This window comes from Dermacentor variabilis, chromosome 7, assembly GCF_050947875.1.
Source record: "Dermacentor variabilis isolate Ectoservices chromosome 7, ASM5094787v1, whole genome shotgun sequence".
In the NCBI taxonomy this organism is placed as follows: Eukaryota; Metazoa; Arthropoda; class Arachnida; order Ixodida; family Ixodidae; genus Dermacentor; species Dermacentor variabilis.
In genome coordinates this window covers 115,333,764-115,352,827 of record NC_134574.1, presented here as the reverse complement: position 1 = coordinate 115,352,827, position 19,064 = coordinate 115,333,764, and the positions used below count along the sequence as shown (strand labels likewise).

The following is a 19,064-nucleotide window of genomic DNA, read 5'->3' as shown; positions in this document are numbered from 1 at the left end:
TTTTGCGGAACACTATATCTGAGAAAAAGCCGAATATCTGCGCAGACTCGCAACGCAGTCTAGTATTCGCATTTACAGCTTCTACTGGTATATGTGAAAAACATTGTGATGTTTGGTTTGGCTGACTATCGTGACCGGCTGCTCGGAATCGGAATGCTTTCCAAGATTCCGTGGACCATAAGCTTTTGTGGTTGACTGTACCTTAGATCCGTGAGGGTTATCGCGTGGTATCAGAACGTACGGCTGCTCATTTTGTAAGAAAGAAAACAGAAGAAAATGAACAGTGAATGCTAATGTGAAGACGAAAGAAGCAAAAATATGGAGACAAGGCAGGTTCATTGTATTGACATCATTTAATGAATATCTCCGAAAGGTACTTTGGCGTTTGAAAGGGGAAAAACAACATAAAAGAAACTACTTTTCTGGCGCTGGTAATGCGCCTTGCACGTTTTTCATCGCGTCGTCTATATTGCAAAGTTCGCTTCAGAAGTTTAATACACAGTATTGCAGCCTATCAATGGATGGCTACTAAAGAGCATCAAGCCTTCACACGATGCGCGTCATGTTACATTGTAGCTCTCACAGATAGAGACATAGACAAGTTCATTATCAACATGCTGCGACAAATTACACTGTGATACGTAAATGCCAACCTGTACAAACCGTTATCATATCAAGCTGCTCTGCTAAACACGAACATGGGCACGTGTGCAAATATTTTTTCGAAATATGAGTGATAGAGCGGAATCAGAGAGCTCTCACCAAGCTTGATATGCCTAGCTAACCAACTTGAGCATTGCAGTGATGGAGGAAGTGCTTAACCTTGTTTCAAATTTGGCTGAAGCTGTTCTAACTTTCAAATCTGGCGGTTGGCCGGGAGGGGTAAAAGGATGAACATCAATTCACGCACGTGAACATCAAGCAGGACATCTCGAAAATACAGTGCTTTGGCTTGCTGGTAAAATCTTATTCCAAACACTTCAGGTGTGCAGCCATAACAACCACTTCGCATCATCATCGATTGAGTGTACAGTGAACGGGGAAGAGATAGCCATCAAGCTCTACATGACCTGAGTTTGTACTTAAAGCTGAAGTAACATTAGACACAATTTAGTGCAACTTCCCTCTTCCCTCTTCAATGGCTTCTGTGGAAGCTTCTAAATAAGCCAAATATTCAAAACGACGTTCATGAAGCTCAGTCCCTAGGAGCTATGTCAGTGCAACAATGTGTTTTGTTGGTATTGGAACTTGGTTTTGTTGGTTGGTACTTTTGTTTTTCACTTTGTGCTTCGTGTTTCACGTATGAACTTTTTGCAAAGTGTAAAAACAGTTCTGGGCATGCCTTGACACTCAGGACTAAAATTCTTTCATGTGCTGACCACTGTCCACGGTGGCTATACCTCTGCTAGTGCAGGTAATATTGCATTGCACAGATCGCAAGCAGTATTCGCCTGCATGACTTCATATACAGAGTTTTACCATCTCGCCGCTGCACCTAAAAAAATGAAGCTCACGAAGGAAGGACCATCATTGTGCACAGTGAGGTTCTGATGAATTCGGCCTAGTCGTTCCTAAAGCGACTTTAGTCAGGTGTACCTTGGAGCTTCCGCTCGTTCATTGTATATTGGAGCCTTCTTTGCAGCTTCCACGCTTACGCATGCAGATATATACACGAAAGGAAACATAGTGCACGCTCTGATGGTTTGCGCACAAAACACTGTTTGTCTTCTTTTGTTGAGAATCGTTCAATAAGTTTCATCCATGACGTGTAAGCCTTTATCTGCCCCGTACCATTAGATGAAGCTGATAAGTAGGCAGCGTAGAATTACGTGTTCCAGTTCATCGGTTGCTACTTCAGCAATGTGGGATGTGGTGGTGAGGATGGAAGGTGAAGCAACTAGCGTCCAGCGCCGGTTGCCACCTGGTCAGATGTGGCACGTGTGATATTCACATCGTTCTCGTTGGAAACATCTTTCAAAGCGTGGCCAACACGTGAGTCTTGACCTCCGGTCTTGACCTCGTATTGACACACACGCCGGAAAGCATTTCCCACGTCAGTTCTCGTCGCGTTAGATAAAGCATCCGAGGAACGGTTTATGTTTTGAACGGGCACGCCTCGATGACGTTCCAGTGACGCGTTTGAGTACCTCAGCTTAAGCTAGACAAAAGGCAATGATATATGGCCAGATGAAGTACGGAGCGTCTTGTGCGCCTGGATTTCTGGAAAAGCTTGAGTCTCGATAAAAACACACCCGAGTTATGCGAAAGCTTCTCGCACTGGGCAGCATTGCGTTAAGTGTACCTTAAGCTGAAGCGTTTCAACGCACTGTTTTGTGTCCAGCTGCGCTCAACATATTGGTGCGAGCCACACACACTCAGCTTGGTTCCTCGCGTCTACGTTGCAAGAAGAGGAGCAGCACAAAACTTTCGTGAATGCTACTACACCGTCTCCGCAGGGAGTATTAACACGACGAAGGTCCACAAGCCGGGCCCCACTCAGTCGAAGCACAGCGCCTCCAAGTCCAAGTCAACACTAACAGACTCGCGCTGCACACTCTGCCCGTCTCATGGGTCGAAGCTGTTCTCGGCGTCGTTCTGGTAGTCGAAAGGCATGCTCTCGACTTCGGGGTTGCCGGCTGTCGTGGGGAAGGGTCCCTTGGTGCCGGGACAGTCGCAGACGGGGCAGCCGGCAGAGTTGCGGGTCTTGGTGCACGGGGCCTCGCAGCTCTTGAGCTCCTTGCAGGGCAGACAGCGGCACATCCGACAACCGGTGGCCATTTGGATCGAGGTGCAGCCGAAGCCTTCCTTCGGCACGCATGGCTTGTCGTCGCAGGGCACTGCGTCGTGGCAGGGGAAATGTAAAAAAAAAGTTAATAAGCCGACTGACTGGTCAAACACTCTTGTCACTGATATCATTTGGTGTCGGGTGAGCTGTTGGCTGACCCATTAGCTATTGGCGGAATTATGCGCTAACTTATTACATGTATAGCAGGTTCAGAGGGCCCGCGCTTGTGCGATTGTGCTTTAACGCTTCGTGTTTGGAAATCCATGATTCATACAAACACTTTTCATGGAGCAGTTTGCTCCGGATGAATGAGATGGCGCTGCCTCAGGCGAAAGCGTGCAAAAGTACTCGAATGCAAAATCATTACTGCTTCTGCCATGCTACTGTGCGATCAGCTATTGTAAATGCAACTGGGTAATTGCTGGTGCAGTGTGGGGCTCCATTCATGCTGCAAAATGTGAAACGGAAGAGCGAAGACGTGTGCAGTTGGATGCAAGAACAGTGACTGGGATATAGAAGAACGGAATGAATCTGTGTGGCGAAGTTCGCGAACTGCTGCTGCACAAGGACTCCATGTGTTTCCGGTCCTTCGCGACGCGCAGGTTTCCTCAAGGATACACAAGTTCACTCATCTGCCAACGTTGTATCGCTAACCTCCAGAGAAATTCAACCTCGTAACGCCGGCAAGAGTGAGTACTGCTCATTACAACGTGATAAAGTAGCGCCGTTTCCTGATGTAGTGAGTTCTTTGAACGTTATCCACAAACAAACACACACACACACACACACACACACACACACACACACACACACACACACACACACACACACACACACGCACGCATGCACGCACGCACGCACGCACACTTATACCGACTCTACTGCCCATGCATCAAGAATAAGTGAACGGAATCTACGCTTTGGAAGTGTGGATAACGACAACACCAACAGCATATGAATGTTCGAAGCTGAATGTTTTGTGACTGTAGAAAGGTTAAGCGAGTGACTACCGATAATGCGTCTTAGCTACAAGCTATTACAAAGTACAGATTATCTAAGCTCTAAGCTTTAATTGTGCGCGACAGGGGCAAATCTACCGCAACTGATCACAACCGCGAGCGATTTGGCAGAATGTAAACAATCAGGTAGCGAGCGCACTGAGGAACGTTATTGAGTCAGAAACAAGACAAGCCACTGCTTCAAATTGATTGGCAAATAAAAAACAAAGAGCAACAGACACTATAATCCTGATTTAATTCAGAAGCGAAACGTTCGGACAGCTTTGAATACATTTCTAGCCCCGCTTCTAGTATAAGCATCGTATACTTGGCTCGCAGCGTTTCGACAACGCTTAATGAGCTCAGAAAGCGCTTAAGTGTCCTCTGAAGCTGCGACCAAAGCTTCGTGTCGTCCATCCAATTACTGCTTACGATATCCGCCAAAACAGAGGTTTGCTGAGCCGCACCATGGCGTCATGCACATCCATTGTAAACGCGGAGGCAGCCGAGGCAACCAATGGACGCGTCACCACGTGATCAAACATGGCGGCGCCCATGGGATCGTCGTGAAAAGGATCTACACAAGGGTACAGTATACCAACTCCCGTCTTCTTTCACCGAATCATCTCTGATGTGATTTGTATTTCGATCGATCCATACATAGACGCAGAGACTGACTGATTTCTTAACAGTCGGAGTTATCGGTCGATATAGGCAGGTTAGCAGACTGGTTCATTATGATCCATTGCCTCATTTACAAGTAGCCCAATAACCATGCGTTATGGATGCTTGTGGCAACTCATTAAGGTCACAATGACTAGTTATTGTAGCATTTCACTTATCTATCGCTAGCGCCTTGTCGGTCTTGTGATTCCGTCAATGACAACACTCACCGCATTTGCAGATGGGGCAGTTGTCCGGGTGCTTCACCACTTTGCACGTGTATCCGATACCGCAGTTCGGAATGGGTGGACAGGAATCTGCACAGAAGAGGAATGGCAGCATTTTTAGGATTTAGTTAATCACTACTTGCAAGCTTCCTTTGACCCGCTTGTGTATTTGGATGTGATCTGTTGTTTTATTGTTGTTAATTTTAATATTTATGTATTACATTCCTTTTGTATCATATCAATCAGTTCTACCTAGTGTACCCAGCCTAGCATTCCTTTTTCACTCTTTCAGGAACAATTTCTGCAGATTTCTGGACAGCAATTACTCTCGTCTCATGACGTCCTACCAACCGAAGAGAAAAACAGTGTGTACCAAGCTCCCGCCAGCATTCATTTCTTGAGAGTGACAAGTTACAGACTCGTAAAAATTAATTACCATGATCCCATAATATATGGTCATTACACACTAATTGCCAGTACTGACGCAAAAGTTCCAAACTTCACAACACATTTTTGTGTTTCCGTAGGCGTATAAGAATACGGGAAATTATCTATGTAGTCACGCTAGATCATGTGGTCTACACGGCTATAACATCAGCATTCTCAATCCTTTACCAAGCCCAGCCTATTTATACGACTACATTTTATGAGACACTACTGATTAAACTCCCGTGTCTCACGCGGTACTGTTTCTTTTTTCTTCTAATTTCGCTTCCGAAACTGTCACTTTAGGTAACACACGGAGATGCTCACGAGCGCGGCATATTCAATGTGCTTTGAATGACGAAGGCGTCGAACTGGATCAAAGTCCCGCTGCTTCTCCCATCACTCGAAACAATACCTCCCTCCCTCCATCTCACTACCGTTTATTTTTCATTAGTAAGCTTACTTAGCCATGACACAGCCCTGTTACATAGCCCAGTTGCACAAAACAGCCACTCTTCAATAATTCACCTGTCGGAATTAGAGAAAATACAGGGACCCAACGCCACTCTCTGCTTGCTTTACTTTTTCGTGGTAACATAAACATACGCTTCTGCATAAACAAACGTGCACCAATATTTCTAACGAGCGAAGAGGACAGCACTCTGTAATGTAAATCGGAATTACTAATCGCCTTCCAATTCCATCAGCGTCTGGGCCAATCCCCCACAGTGGGAATCAGCCAGTGACAGAGGCCAAACAAACAAACAAACAAACAAACAAACAAACAAACAAAGAAACAAACAAACAAAGTAGGATGAGAAAAGCGTGGCAGCTTTATGTTAACAGCGCTTCCAAGGCTGGGCATCTTTACAAGGGTCACGGTACGCTTCGTCACAGTTGTTCCCCTTCACAGCTGTCGGTTCGATTTTCTTTGCGTCTATTTCTTCCAAAGGGGCTACCACACTTCATCCTCTAATTCACTTGCCATTTCTTCTTCTTCTTCTTCTTCTTCTTCTTCTTCTTCTTCTTCTTCTTCTTCTTCTTATTATTATTATTATTATTATTATTATTATTATTATTATTATTATTATTATTATTATTATTATTATTTGCTTCTCTTAGTTTTCTCTTTCGACTTAAACTTGAAGTTCACGTCTGTCGAATTCATTTACGCCGTCAATCGGCGCAAACCCCTCGATCTTCAGTACACGTGCACACGAGAGCCGTAATTTCTTTCTGTCGCGTGTGACGTCTCATTCATTATTTGTCTCTAACGCCTCACGCACGGCTGCATAAGCCTTCGCCACAGGGCTCAGGGAAATCTTTTATTTATTTATATTTAGCTTTCGAAACGCCCTTCGTGTACCTTCGAGGTGACGCTCCTGCAAGTTTCAAACGCCCATATGTTGCGTACAGTCGCTAAGTTTAACCGGCCCAGACATTTCTAATGCGCAGGCAGGAGTCGTACCATACGGGGGAAACCCGCCACGTGATGACTTCGATAAAGCGAGGAAACGATAAAGGCGAGTCCTTCACCTTTTCTCTTTTTCCCCCAGAAACGAACGGCACAACGCAAGCTTCGAAGACTAACCAAAAAAGAAGAAAATAAAACGAGAGAGAGAGAGAGAAAGAGAACTGAATGTGAAGGGGGGAAATATCAGTAGTGGTCGCAGACAACGGCGCAAGAGGATCTCACCTTACAGGAAGACGAAAGAAAGAAAAAAAAAATGTTGTCGAGTGGGTAAACCAAGGTTGCAGACTGGGCGAGATCAAACAGGAAAAAAAAAAAAATAAGAAGAAGAGCGAATTAAGGAAAACGTTCGTCCGTTTGGCGCCTTGCGGCAAAGCAGGCGGGGTCCGCGAAGAGAGACGGTGATTACAGTGCGAAGGGGGCGTGCTTTACGCTATGCGGCAGGGCCACCGGACTTTCCATCACGCGTCGAGTGGTGCCTGCGGGCGCGCGTTCTTCCGGCTGCGTAAAAATGAGGAGACGAGGGAGCCGTCAGCCAGTCGATGCGTTCACGTTAACGCCGCCGGAAACGCACGGATTAGTTCACGGATAGTCCAGCAAAACAATCACTAATTAAAAGCACTGTATAACAAATGATTTGTTACTCATGTAAGATTTGATTGTATTTTTTTCCTTTTGTCGGTTTTTCTTTTGGAACGAATAATAATAGCAATAATACTTACATTAACAAAGAGACATAAAAAATACAGAAGTCAGGCACAGAGGGCTCTCGACTGGCAGAGAGCCTGGCGGACAGCGAAAACTCACGCAGCGATACTTGCGAAATAGTTCGTCCAAGTTGTCGGCAATGCAAAGAACGGAGGGAAACAGCAGACAAGTATGTCAAAGCTCGCAAGAAAAGGACCGACAGGTTATAAAGGACAACGCGACATAATAGTACGTATATTTAGCATAACTATTTCAAACCACAGAAAGCCAATATTTGATTAGAAGTAAGCCTGAGATCCTTTTAAAGTTTATTCTTGGAATCAGCATCAAGGACATCTTGCGGCAGTGGATTAAAAAAAACGGCGGCGCATCAAATACCCGCCTTCTTTTCCATACGCCGCTCAACACCTAGGAATTTAGTAGCTCTATCTCGGCCCAAGACTGGCGAGGGACAGCGTGTGGCACCAAAGGCATCTTACCCACAAGTGTCTGAAGCCAACCGTTTCCATTTTGCAGCGCATCGAAATCGTGCAAAATCAGTGCACCGCACACTCCTTTCTTTAATTATAGATATCTATATTGTAAGTAATAATTTTCAACAAAGAAGGCAGAAGAGAATCAACTCGGTTTCGAGATCGAATCGAGCACTGCGACTTTTACCGTTAAATGCAGTACTGGAGAATGCTGTGAACTAAAGCATGTACAGTTGCCTTTCGGACCGACACTGGCACGAGATATCTTTCCGATACATGACACGTGACACAGTACGCAACTTCTTGACATATGCGAGCAAGATGGGTGCTTCACGAAAGGTCGCTGTCGAAGGACGGACGAACGTACTTCACAAGTAGACACTTCCATAGCGAGCAACGAGCCCCGTACCAAAGATAACGTAACAGCGGGATATACTTTCACAAGGGGGTTCTGGTACAAGGTGAGCTCTGCTTAAGAAGCATTTGCAGCAGTACGGATAGCTGCAAACCAGCCTGTTGCCTTTGTAACTCCAGTTTGCACAGTGGAAATCGCAACTGCATAACTTGATGCGCACGCTAGCAAAACAATGTCGTCAGCGTATTGACAAACAGAAACAGATACACATCGTTCGCAAGGTCATCAGCGTGCGAGTTAAATAACAATGGACTTAATATCGATCCGTGTGTGGCGCCAGAATTCAGTTCAGAATTCGGAACTGTCTAATCGAGACATACGGATGTCTGCTGTGGAGAACGTTTTCTAAGTAGAACGTGCCGTCTGAATCCAAGCAGCGAACGCTTACTTAACAATATAGCGTGAGAGGGCCTCCTACTGATCTTACCATAATAATTTAAAAAGAAATGTTTTTCTAAGACTTGAGCTAAGCATGAGATTGTTGGAATCGGTCTATAATTTTCAACCTTGTTGCGTGCGCCGCCCTTATGTAAAGATGCAAATTTTGCTAGTCTTATCTTAACTGTGGAATTACACCACTTGAAATGGCAGTGTTCATGATTTATGACAATACAATCTTTTAGGCATATAAAATTTCTTTGTAGATCATTATTGCTAACACCGGCAACTCCAGGTCATGTTTTTTTTTTTTTACTTAAGGGAAAAAAATGAATTATATACCTCATAATTTTGTCTTCTTACAGAAGGCAGGCCAATATCTGTCTAGGCCGATATCCCAAGTTTGTGCTCCGCAATGGGCATGTATCCGCTTGGTGGATTTAAACACCTATCCCCCCAGAAAAGTAACTGTCCGAACTCTTCATATATGATTTTACCATTACGCCAAAACTGAGTAACATAATCTCCATATAGCCAAAATAGAGGTATGCAAGCCATTGTAATCTTCGTTCATGGAGAATAATATATCGGCTTTGTGGAGTTAAAGTTAAGCGCTGTATGCGGGTTTCAGTCAGTCGACGCGCGTCCTTAAATGTGCCTGTATCGCTAATCGGTAGCACCGTCTACGTATTCGCGGTATGAGCAAGGGCATTTTTTTCATACGCCTTTCTTCTCCCAACAAGGAGAGTCACGGCCGTTCGCATAAGCGCTGTTTCCTGTTATTCACGCAACCCCGTGGCTAAAGGGACGAAGAAAAATAATAAGACGAGTGAGTGTCTAGGAAGCGCCACGCTGTCAAAAGTATACAGCTTCCGCGTTCGAGCGTTAACTGACGTCTCAATCGTGTTCACGGCGTTTACCGTGCTTGCTCCTCAAAGGCCAACTAGAGGAAGAAGTGCACTGCGGGCTTGTCGACAGAGAGAGAGAGAGAGAGAGAGAGAGAGAGAGAGAGAGAGAGAGGGTCAGCTCGCCCGCCTGCAGCTCTGGGCGGACAGAATACGCTTTGGTTCCGCAATCTTCTCTACACACAAAAGGTTTTGCGCAAGCGCCATCGTACAGCGGAAGACTGCAAGCTGCCCTGACGCCGCGCTCCTATACGAGCACGCCGGCGCGTTTCGCAACGCTTGAGCAAGTTTTCGCTACTCATCATAAGTCGCAAGTCACTCAAGTTAAGGACCCGCAACGCTTGTCGTTTTTACTTTGTTTGTTTGTTTCGTGAAATGAATCATTCGCGCTATTTGTCTGCCACGGGCTGTTTGGCGAGTCCTGTCTGAGTGTATAGTGTTGTGTGTTCGCCCGCGTGACCCAGGAGCTGCCTAGGCTCCTCAGAACAGACGCCAGCATCGCGTCACCCAACACACGTACCGCATGTTTGGTGGGTGAGAGGGATGGTGAGTTTGCGGTGGGGGAAGGGCCCGTACGCCGGTGCCCCGTATAGTTTCCTACAAAAGTTACCAAGAGGCAACTCTTGTGCTATGGCGTCCACGGCAGCGGCAAGCACAGCGGTTCAGACGAGGTGCGAATGATGGACAGTAGGCATGGATTTGCCCAAGTATCGCCCTCCTGGCTCCAAACGGCTTTGTGACTTTGGAAATTCGTCATTTCTAGAAAATATTGCACTATAAGTACAACAAATCCAAGTGAATGTATGTGCGTAGACACCTATTGCCGTGCCGTGTTTCATAAAACTGATTGCTTGGAAATTTGAAAAATAAAGGGAAATTAAGCTTAAGAAATAGCGCCGCGAGGACGTCTGAAGCCGCAAGCACGAAGTTTAGGCCCCCTAATTTGCATGTTAGGTGAACGATCACAGCTCCAGAGTTCTCATTAGCGATTTCCGTACGAGTCTCTGCCCTACACACTACAGGCTTTCAGAAAAAAAAAATTGAACTCTCAACACCGCGCTTCTGTTTCGCGGAGAACGGCGCGCCGTCTGCTGCCGGCAACACCCTATAGGAACACGATGGCTCCAGCGGAAGCAGACGTCACGTCACCACACACGGACGCCTCGAACCGTCTGCGCACGTATCGCCTCACCTCGCCGCCCACGCAGGATGGATCGTTCAAGCAAGAACTCGAAGAAAAAAAGCCTTCCGGAGTCAGGCGCGTACACACACGCGCGTGCAGATAGGCGTGCGCGAGGTGTCATCACGTGCTCGCGGAAAAGACCCGACTCGCTCGGCGCTCGCAAAGAAACGAGGCGAGGAGACGAGTCGGGAGGAGGGTCCTTGAATTTTCGACAGGTGCGATACCGGCATGTGTATGGGCCCAGCGAGGGGAGCGTTTGCGTTTATGCAATCTCGCATTCCTGCGTATCCAGTCCTATACATCCTGTAGACCTCTGGGTGGAGGAGCTCTTGGAAACTCGCGGCAGTGCCGTCGTTGCGGACAACGGTCTTTCCGTTCCATAGAACAACCACGCTCATTTCTTCGTCAGTGTATGCCAGGACCTATTCTGGAATTAAATGATGTTATGCGGTTTGCAAGTGCCAAGACCACGGCATGATTATGAGACAAGCCGCAGTGAGGGACCCCACATTAATTTTGACGCCTGGGCTTCCTTAACGTGCGCCCAATGCACGGGCGTGCTTGCATTACCCCCCCCCCCCCCCCCAGCGAAATACGGCCGCTGTCGCGACTTGACCCAGCGCCCTTGGGCTTAGCGGGGCAACGTCAAAGCCACTACGCCACCACGGCGTGTATGATGTGTTCTATCGCTCAATTTCGTTGTACAGCGATAACCGGAGGACAGTCTGTCGTAGAGTCGTTGGTATGACGCTTACTTTTGTTTGGATCTCACCGCTGGTACGATCTGTTGGGAACTCGGCGCTGACGCCCGTGGTTGTACCTGGGTCGCAAGCCCCAAGGGTAGCGTTGGCCTGGCGGCCTGGGGTACAACTGGAAGCATCCGAAGGTCCCGGCAAAGCATGAGTCGACTGGTAACAACGAAACAACTTGTTTATTTTAACATCGCAAAGAGTTGGCGGTCAGGTTTGACCGAAGTAGAGAGACGGGAGAGCACTTCACTCAACAGAAGAAATCGGAGCCCTCCTTTTGGCGTCCGGGGGCAGCTGTTTTTATACTCTCGCAGTTGAGGGCAAGAAGGAACCCCTCAAAAGACGAGCACGTGAATGTACAATGGGCTAATGGTGACGCACACTGTCGTAGCGATGCCGTAGCACCATGTCGAGCACGATCTCGTAGCACCCTGTCGTAGCGCTGCCGTAGCACCATGTCGAGCACGATCTCGTAGCACCCTGTTGTAGCGCTGCCGTAGCACCATGTCGAGCACGATCTCGTAGCACCCTGTTGTAGCGCTGCCGGTCGGGCACAATGACTGTAATGAGAGGATGATCCCTGCTTTCGCCTCGCCTGGTTCTGGCACAATGACTGGAATGCGAGGGTGATCCTTTGCGGTCGCATCGCCGCAGTCGCGCCTGGAAACACCTGGCGATGAGCGTTGCGGCGACGACGATCGGGCCAAAATGTCTGCCGCCCCGCCGCAGTCGCGCCGGCAAAACCACGTGTCGCAGGCGAAACGCAACAGACCGCCCCGCCGGGGGAAGGAGATCCCGATGGACAGGGGACTGCATCCGCTGTCCGGAGGGATGTCGCTCGATGATGCTCATAACCGAAGTCGGGCGTCCCTCGACGTTTCTTGAGCGCAGCGCACAGAGAAGGCCTCGTTCTCTCGTTCAGGTTCGCACGGGACACTGCAAAGTGACTTCGGGAGAGTTCACATTTTTGTTCTCGTTCCCGGCAAGCGTTAGAACTACGCTGAAACTCAACCGCTCAGTCAGCAAGCACGGCACAACCCTCACTAAGCCCTGCCAGGCTCTTTCCCCTTTTTATACCACTGCCTAGTTCCTTACAGTAGTCTAGCATCACTCAGAACACGTCCACAAATTGAAAAATTGCACTAGAAAGCATATCATCACTTTGAAACACTAAACAAAAGCAATATGTTAAAAAAAAAATCCTGCCTCAGGAAGAAAAACATCAGTAACAAACAATTTTGAGGCTGATTCCTACGTTAGGGGCTTCGACTTAAGCCATCGGCGTTACCGTTGAGACTCCCCTTTTTGTAACGCACCTCAAAGGAATATTGTTGTAAAGCGAGGCTCCAGCGCAGGAGGCGGCCATTTTTGGGAGAGATGGTCTGCAGCCATTGGAGAGGGCAGTGATCCGTCTCAATGATAAACCTCGAGCCGGCTAGATAGCATGACAATTTCTGAACGGCCCACACGAGACACGCACACTCTTTCTCGGTGGCGCTATACGCCTGCTCACGACTGGTCAGCTTACGACTAGCATACAGGACGGGGTGTTCTACTTCTCCATTTTCCCGTTGGCACAGTACAACGCCCATGCCTCGCTCACTAGCATCGCACTGAACAATGAACCCTGTTGTATAGTCTGGCGATCGTAGCACAGGCTGGTTTGTTAGGGCACTCTTTAGGGCGCTAAAAGCTCTTTCCTTTGTCTCTTCCCAGACGACTGTTTGAGGCTCTGTCTTTCTTAGAGCATCCGTCAGGGGAGCCGCGATATCAGAGTACCTAGGGATGTACCTCTGATAGTAGCCGGCGACACCCAAGAACGACCGAATATCGGTCTTGGTGCGCGGTTGCGGAAAGTCTCGCACAGCGGCCACTTTTATTTCAGAGGGGCGGCGACGACCCTGACCAATCACGTGACCGAGGTAGACAACCTCGGCCTGTGCTAACTGGCACTTAGGAGCCTTGACTGTCAAGCCCGCTTCGCGCAGGCGGGTTAGCACTGCCCGCAAGTGTGCCATATGCTCAGACCAGGATGCGGAGAATATCGCTACGTCGTCTAGATACGGTAAAGCGAATTCTTGCTGTCCCCGCAACACTTTATCCATGAGACTTGAAAAACAGTATGGCGCGTTCTTCAAACCAAAACTCAACACTTTAGGACGGAATGTTCCCATTGGTGAAATGAACGCCGCATACCTACTAGCCTCTTCTGTAAGTGGAACCTGCCAATAACCCCTGACAAGATCTAGGGTGGAAATAAACTGAGCGCTACTAACTTTCTCAAGGCGCTCCTCGATGTTAGGGATCGGATAAATTTGATCCTTAGTGATGGAATTAAGCCTGCGGTAGTCGACGCAAGGACGAGGTTCCTTGCCCGGTACCTCAACTAAAATCAAAGGGGAGGTATAATCACTCTCACCTGCCTCAATAACACCGAGCTGTAGCATTTTCTTTACCTCAGCCTCCATAATATCGCTCTGGCGGGGTGACACCCGATACGCCTTGGATCGTACTGGCTCTGTGGAGGTAAGTTCTATATCATGAGTAAGTACAGATGTCCTACCAGGCCTCTCAGAGAACAGACCTTGAAACTCTTGTAATAGCTGGTGTAGTTCGGTTTTCTGCTCGGGCGACAGCGGTGCTTTACTGATAAGGTCACTAATGACTTGACCGGTGTCTTCCCTGTTCGTCACTGAGCCTAGTCCCGGAAGCTCGACCGGAAGCTCTTCAGGAACGTTTACCATCATGCACACCACTGCTTCCCTTTGTCTATAAGGTTTGAGCAGATTACAGTGGTAAACTTGCTGTGCTTTCCGCTTTCCTGGCAGACTTACCACGTAGTTAACGTCCGACAGTTTCTGAACAATTCGTGCTGGGCCCTCCCACTGCACGTCTAGTTTGTTGTTTAGCGATGTGCGCAATATCATGACCTCATCGCCCACCTCAAAACGACGGGCCCTGGCTGTCCGATCATAATAAACCTTGGCCCTCTGCTGGGCCTTTGTCATTGCTTCACCTGACAACTCCTGTGCCCTTCTTAAGCGTTCGAGGAGCTTAAGTACGTACTCCACCACGACTGGGTCGTCGCCCCTACCTTCCCATGATTCTCGAAGCATGCGAAGCGGAGATCGAAGCGAGCGACCGTACACCAGTTCAGCTGGCGAAAACCCCGTAGCCGCATGCGGCGCGGTCCTTAAAGCAAACATCACCCCAGGCAGACACAGCTCCCAGTCAGTTCGATGTTCAAAGCACAACGCTCTCAACACGCGCTTCATGACGTAGTGGAGCTTCTCAACGGAATTCGACTGTGGGTGGTACACTGAGCTGTGTAACAGCTTTACCCCACACCTTTCGAGAAAAGTTGTCGTCAAAGCGCTAGTAAACACTGTGCCCTGATCTGATTGGATTTCCGCAGGGAAACCAACTCGCGCAAATATGGACAGTAGTGCATTAACTATCTCAACTGAGCTGAGTTCTTTAAGCGGCACTGCTTCAGGGAACTTTGTCGCTGGGCAGATCACAGTCAAAATGTGTCTGTACCCCGTGGCTGTTACCGGAAGAGGTCCCACTGTATCAATAACGAGCCGTCTAAAAGGCTCCGTTATGATAGGTACCAATTTCAACGGCGCCCTTGATTTGTCCCCTGGTTTGCCCACCCGCTGACAAGTGTCACATGTCCTCACGAAATGGTCTGCGTCCCGAAAACACCCTGGCCAATAGTACTCTTGCAAGAGACGGTCCTTAGTTTTCTTAACTCCTAGGTGTCCGGACCACGAACCCCCGTGTGACAAGCGCAACAGATCCTGACGACAGCATTGAGGCACGATCAGCTGATCGAACTCCACTCCTCGGCGGTCTAGATACTTCCGGTACAGGACTCCACCTCTTTCCACAAAACGCGCAGTTTTCCTGGCGATACCTTCTTTGACATTGCAGCGCACGTTTTCCAGGCTGCCATCCTTTTTTTGCTCGACTATCAAAGCCGACCGGCTGACTTTTAGCAACCTATCAAGTCCGTCTGACGTAGGCGCGATGAGCAAATCAGTAGATAGCTCTTCTAACTTTCCCGCGTCGGGCGTTTCCTCTCCAGTATCTGGCGCCTTTAACGTTACAGACTCAAGTTTATTCAGTTCGGGCGTGCTCGGAATATCAGCTTGCTGCGCCTCTGACCCTTTTTCGTTGTTTGATAACGTCGGCCCCGCAACTACCGCCTTTGCAGCGAGCTCCCGAACCTTCGATCTGGTTAAGGCCTGAACACTAGCTTCACCAAACAAAAGCCCCTTCTCGCGCAGGAGGTGATCGGACCTGTTTGAAAATAGGTACGGGTACTGGGGGGGCAGCATAGATGACACTGCCGCCTCCGTCTCAAGCGCTCCGAAAGGTCCTTCAATAAGCACTTTTGCTACCGGCAGACACACGCTATGAGCTTCCACGGCTTGCTTGATCCATGCGCACTCGCCCGTGAACATATGGGGTTCTACGTAAGACGGGTGAACTACATCCATCGTAGCTGCGGAATCGCGAAGCGCTCGGCACTCTTTCCCGTTCACGAGGAGGTCTCGCATGTAAGGCTCGAGAAGCTTCATGTTCTCGTCAGTGCTGCCTATTGAAAAAAACACAACTTTTGGTGTTGTCTCCGGACACTGCGCCGAAAAGTGACCCGGCTTCTGGCACGTATAACACAAGCGCGCTCGCCTCATCTCGAACCGCTTTCTGCGTTTGGCTGCCGCCGTCTCTTTACGTTTGGTCGGACTGCTTTCGCTCGCATCCGCACTACGCGTGTCCCCCTTTAATCTCATGGGCGTGAACTTCGGCCTCTCAAACTTCGAGCCAAATTCACCCTTTTGACCGTCCTTAGCTCCGCGAGCCCGACGCGTCACAAACTCCTCGGCTAGCTCAGCGGCTTTAGCCACCGTACAAACGTCTGGCCTATCCAAGACCCAGTATCGCACGTTCTCCGGTAACCGACTATAAAACTGTTCTAGCCCGAAACACTGCAGAACTTTATCGTGGTCACCAAACGCTTTCTCTTCTTTGAGCCACTCCTGCATGTTCGACATAAGCCTATACGCAAACTCTGTATATGACTCACTTCTGCCTTTCTCATTTTCCCGAAACTTCCGACGGAACGCCTCCGCAGACAGCCGGTACTTTTTTAGCAGACTCGATTTTACTTTGTCGAAATCCTCTGCCTCCTCTCTATCTAAGCGAGCGACTACGTCGGCCGCCTCGCCGGGTAACAAAGTGAGCAAGCGCTGTGGCCACGTTTCCCGAGAGAACCCCTGCTTCTCGCACGTTCGCTCAAAGTTAACCAGGAACAAACCAATGTCCTCTCCAAGCTTAAACGGCCGCATCAGGTCAGTCATTTTGAACAATACTCGTTCTCCTGCACCGTGTGCCTGACTTCCATTACGAGCGCGTTCCATCTCAATCTCGAGACGCTTCATTTCCAACGCGTGTTGACGGTCGCGCTCTTCTTTTTTCTCTTGTTGCTCTCGCTCTTTTTGTTCTTTAAGTTCGCTCTCCTGTCTTTTTGCAGTCTCCCTCTCCTCAATGGTCTCAAGGCATTCCGACAGCTCGTCATCCTCAGCTTCTAACTCAAGAATAGCCTTTAGCAGTTCTGGTTTTCTGAGTTTGTCCGAGACATCCAGACCCAACTCTCTTGCAAGCTCCAACAATTTCGGTTTGCGCAACGACTTCAAATCCATGGCTGCTCTGAATGCTGCTTTCTCTACTGCCTATTATTGTCTTGCCGCAAACTAACCCGGCAGCAACGACAACCACAACTACCAGCTCTGTTTCTGACACTAACAAAAGCCTGGCAAAGCTCAGAAGAAGAAAGTCCCGCACTCACCAAACCTCGCAGGCAGGAATTCCGCGTAGTCGTTCCGCTGCAGGCAACCAGTCGTCACACAGGGCTCGTTGCACTGCTCCCGGATCGTCGTTGAGCTGCTCAGCATACAGTCAACTGCATCTCTTTGCTGCTGGCCTCCGTTGTCGCGATCCCACCGCTGCCACCAGATGTTTTGGATCTCACCGCTGGTACGATCTGTTGGGAACTCGGCGCTGACGCCCGTGGTTGTACCTGGGTCGCAAGCCCCAAGGGTAGCGTTGGCCTGGCGGCCTGGGGTACAACTGGAAGCATCCGAAGGTCCCGGCAAAGCATGAGTCGACTGGTAACAACGAAACAACTTGTTTATTTTAACATCGCAAAGAGTTGGCGGTCAGGTTTGACCGAAGTAGAGAGACGGGAGAGCACTTCACTCAACAGAAGAAATCGGAGCCCTCCTTTTGGCGTCCGGGGGCAGCTGTTTTTATACTCTCGCAGTTGAGGGCAAGAAGGAACCCCTCAAAAGACGAGCACGTGAATGTACAATGGGCTAATGGTGACGCACACTGTCGTAGCGATGCCGTAGCACCATGTCGAGCACGATCTCGTAGCACCCTGTCGTAGCGCTGCCGTAGCACCATGTCGAGCACGATCTCGTAGCACCCTGTTGTAGCGCTGCCGTAGCACCATGTCGAGCACGATCTCGTAGCACCCTGTTGTAGCGCTGCCGTAGCACCATGTCGAGCACGATCTCGTAGCACCCTGTTGTAGCGCTGCCGGTCGGGCACAATGACTGTAATGAGAGGATGATCCCTGCTTTCGCCTCGCCTGGTTCTGGCACAATGACTGGAATGCGAGGGTGATCCTTTGCGGTCGCATCGCCGCAGTCGCGCCTGGAAACACCTGGCGATGAGCGTTGCGGCGACGACGTTCGGGCCAAAATGTCTGCCGCCCCGCCGCAGTCGCGCGGGCAAAACCACGTGTCGCAGGCGAAACGCAACACTTTGCACCCCATAATGTGGACTTGGTTTTGAACATGCTGTGACACTGTTTGGCCTCTTCATCAATGACACCGACCCCCCCCCCTCTAAAGAAGATAGAATCAGTCAACAAAGAATCGCATGGCTACCATGGCTTGTGCTTGCCCTTCATTTCCGGGTTGCTGACAGATTTACGTTTTTTTAGATTTCAGCGGAATGAACGTGAACATAAAATTTCTCATGGGCAACCGTACATCGCCACCAGCTCGGCATGAATCTCTTCGCCAGTATGTCCCCAGAAGCGCAGAAAGTGGATTCCCCCAGCTCGTTCTTGAACCAATTTTCCCGTTGGACGCTGCCGTGGACGCTGCCGTACTTGTTTTGATGCCCTCGCGGTGTTCCACGGTACTATATGAAACGCAGTTTGTGTATTCCGCTAAGACTAGAGAAACGTTCGCTCATTTTGATGCACATCCTGTGAGCATGTTCCAATTCGTGGTACCGATAATACGAGCTTCGTGAACGCGCCCCTCGCACATACACGAGTACACATATGCCCTGCAGGCCGCGTTATTGTTTCAGGAGCACGCGCAGCCCTGGGGGGCGCTGACGCGTGTTGAGCCCCAGGGTAGCGTATCCCACCGCGGTCAACCAGTTGTTGCGACTCGGTGTCGGAGCGGCCATTACGGTTCCGTGGCTGATGATGTGCGAGATGCCGGGCGATCGAGCGGTCCGGGGCGACGTCCAAGATATGAAAAAAAGGGTGGTTTATTTACAAATTTACATGCTGAGAGTTTACATGTACTTGTTTGCGTGTCACAGTATATGTCGGGTCCCGTCTAGTCCAGGCAGGCGCTCATCTCGCCCGTCAGC

At 49.2% G+C, this 19,064-nt stretch overlaps 1 protein-coding gene across 1 annotated transcript in view; it reads right to left on the bottom strand.

Moving 5' to 3' along the window:
* Window positions 1-334: 334 nt before the first annotated feature.
* The window catches only part of LOC142587803 (uncharacterized), a 33,691-nt gene continuing 14,961 nt past the window's right edge, over window positions 335-19,064 (bottom strand). The window contains exons 2-3 of the mRNA XM_075699073.1: window positions 4,677-4,763; window positions 335-2,837 (exon numbers count right to left, since the gene is read on the bottom strand). Coding sequence (XP_075555188.1) covers window positions 2,566-2,837; window positions 4,677-4,763 — 359 coding nt within the window. The 3' untranslated portion in view covers window positions 335-2,565. The remainder of the gene's footprint in view (window positions 2,838-4,676; window positions 4,764-19,064) is intronic.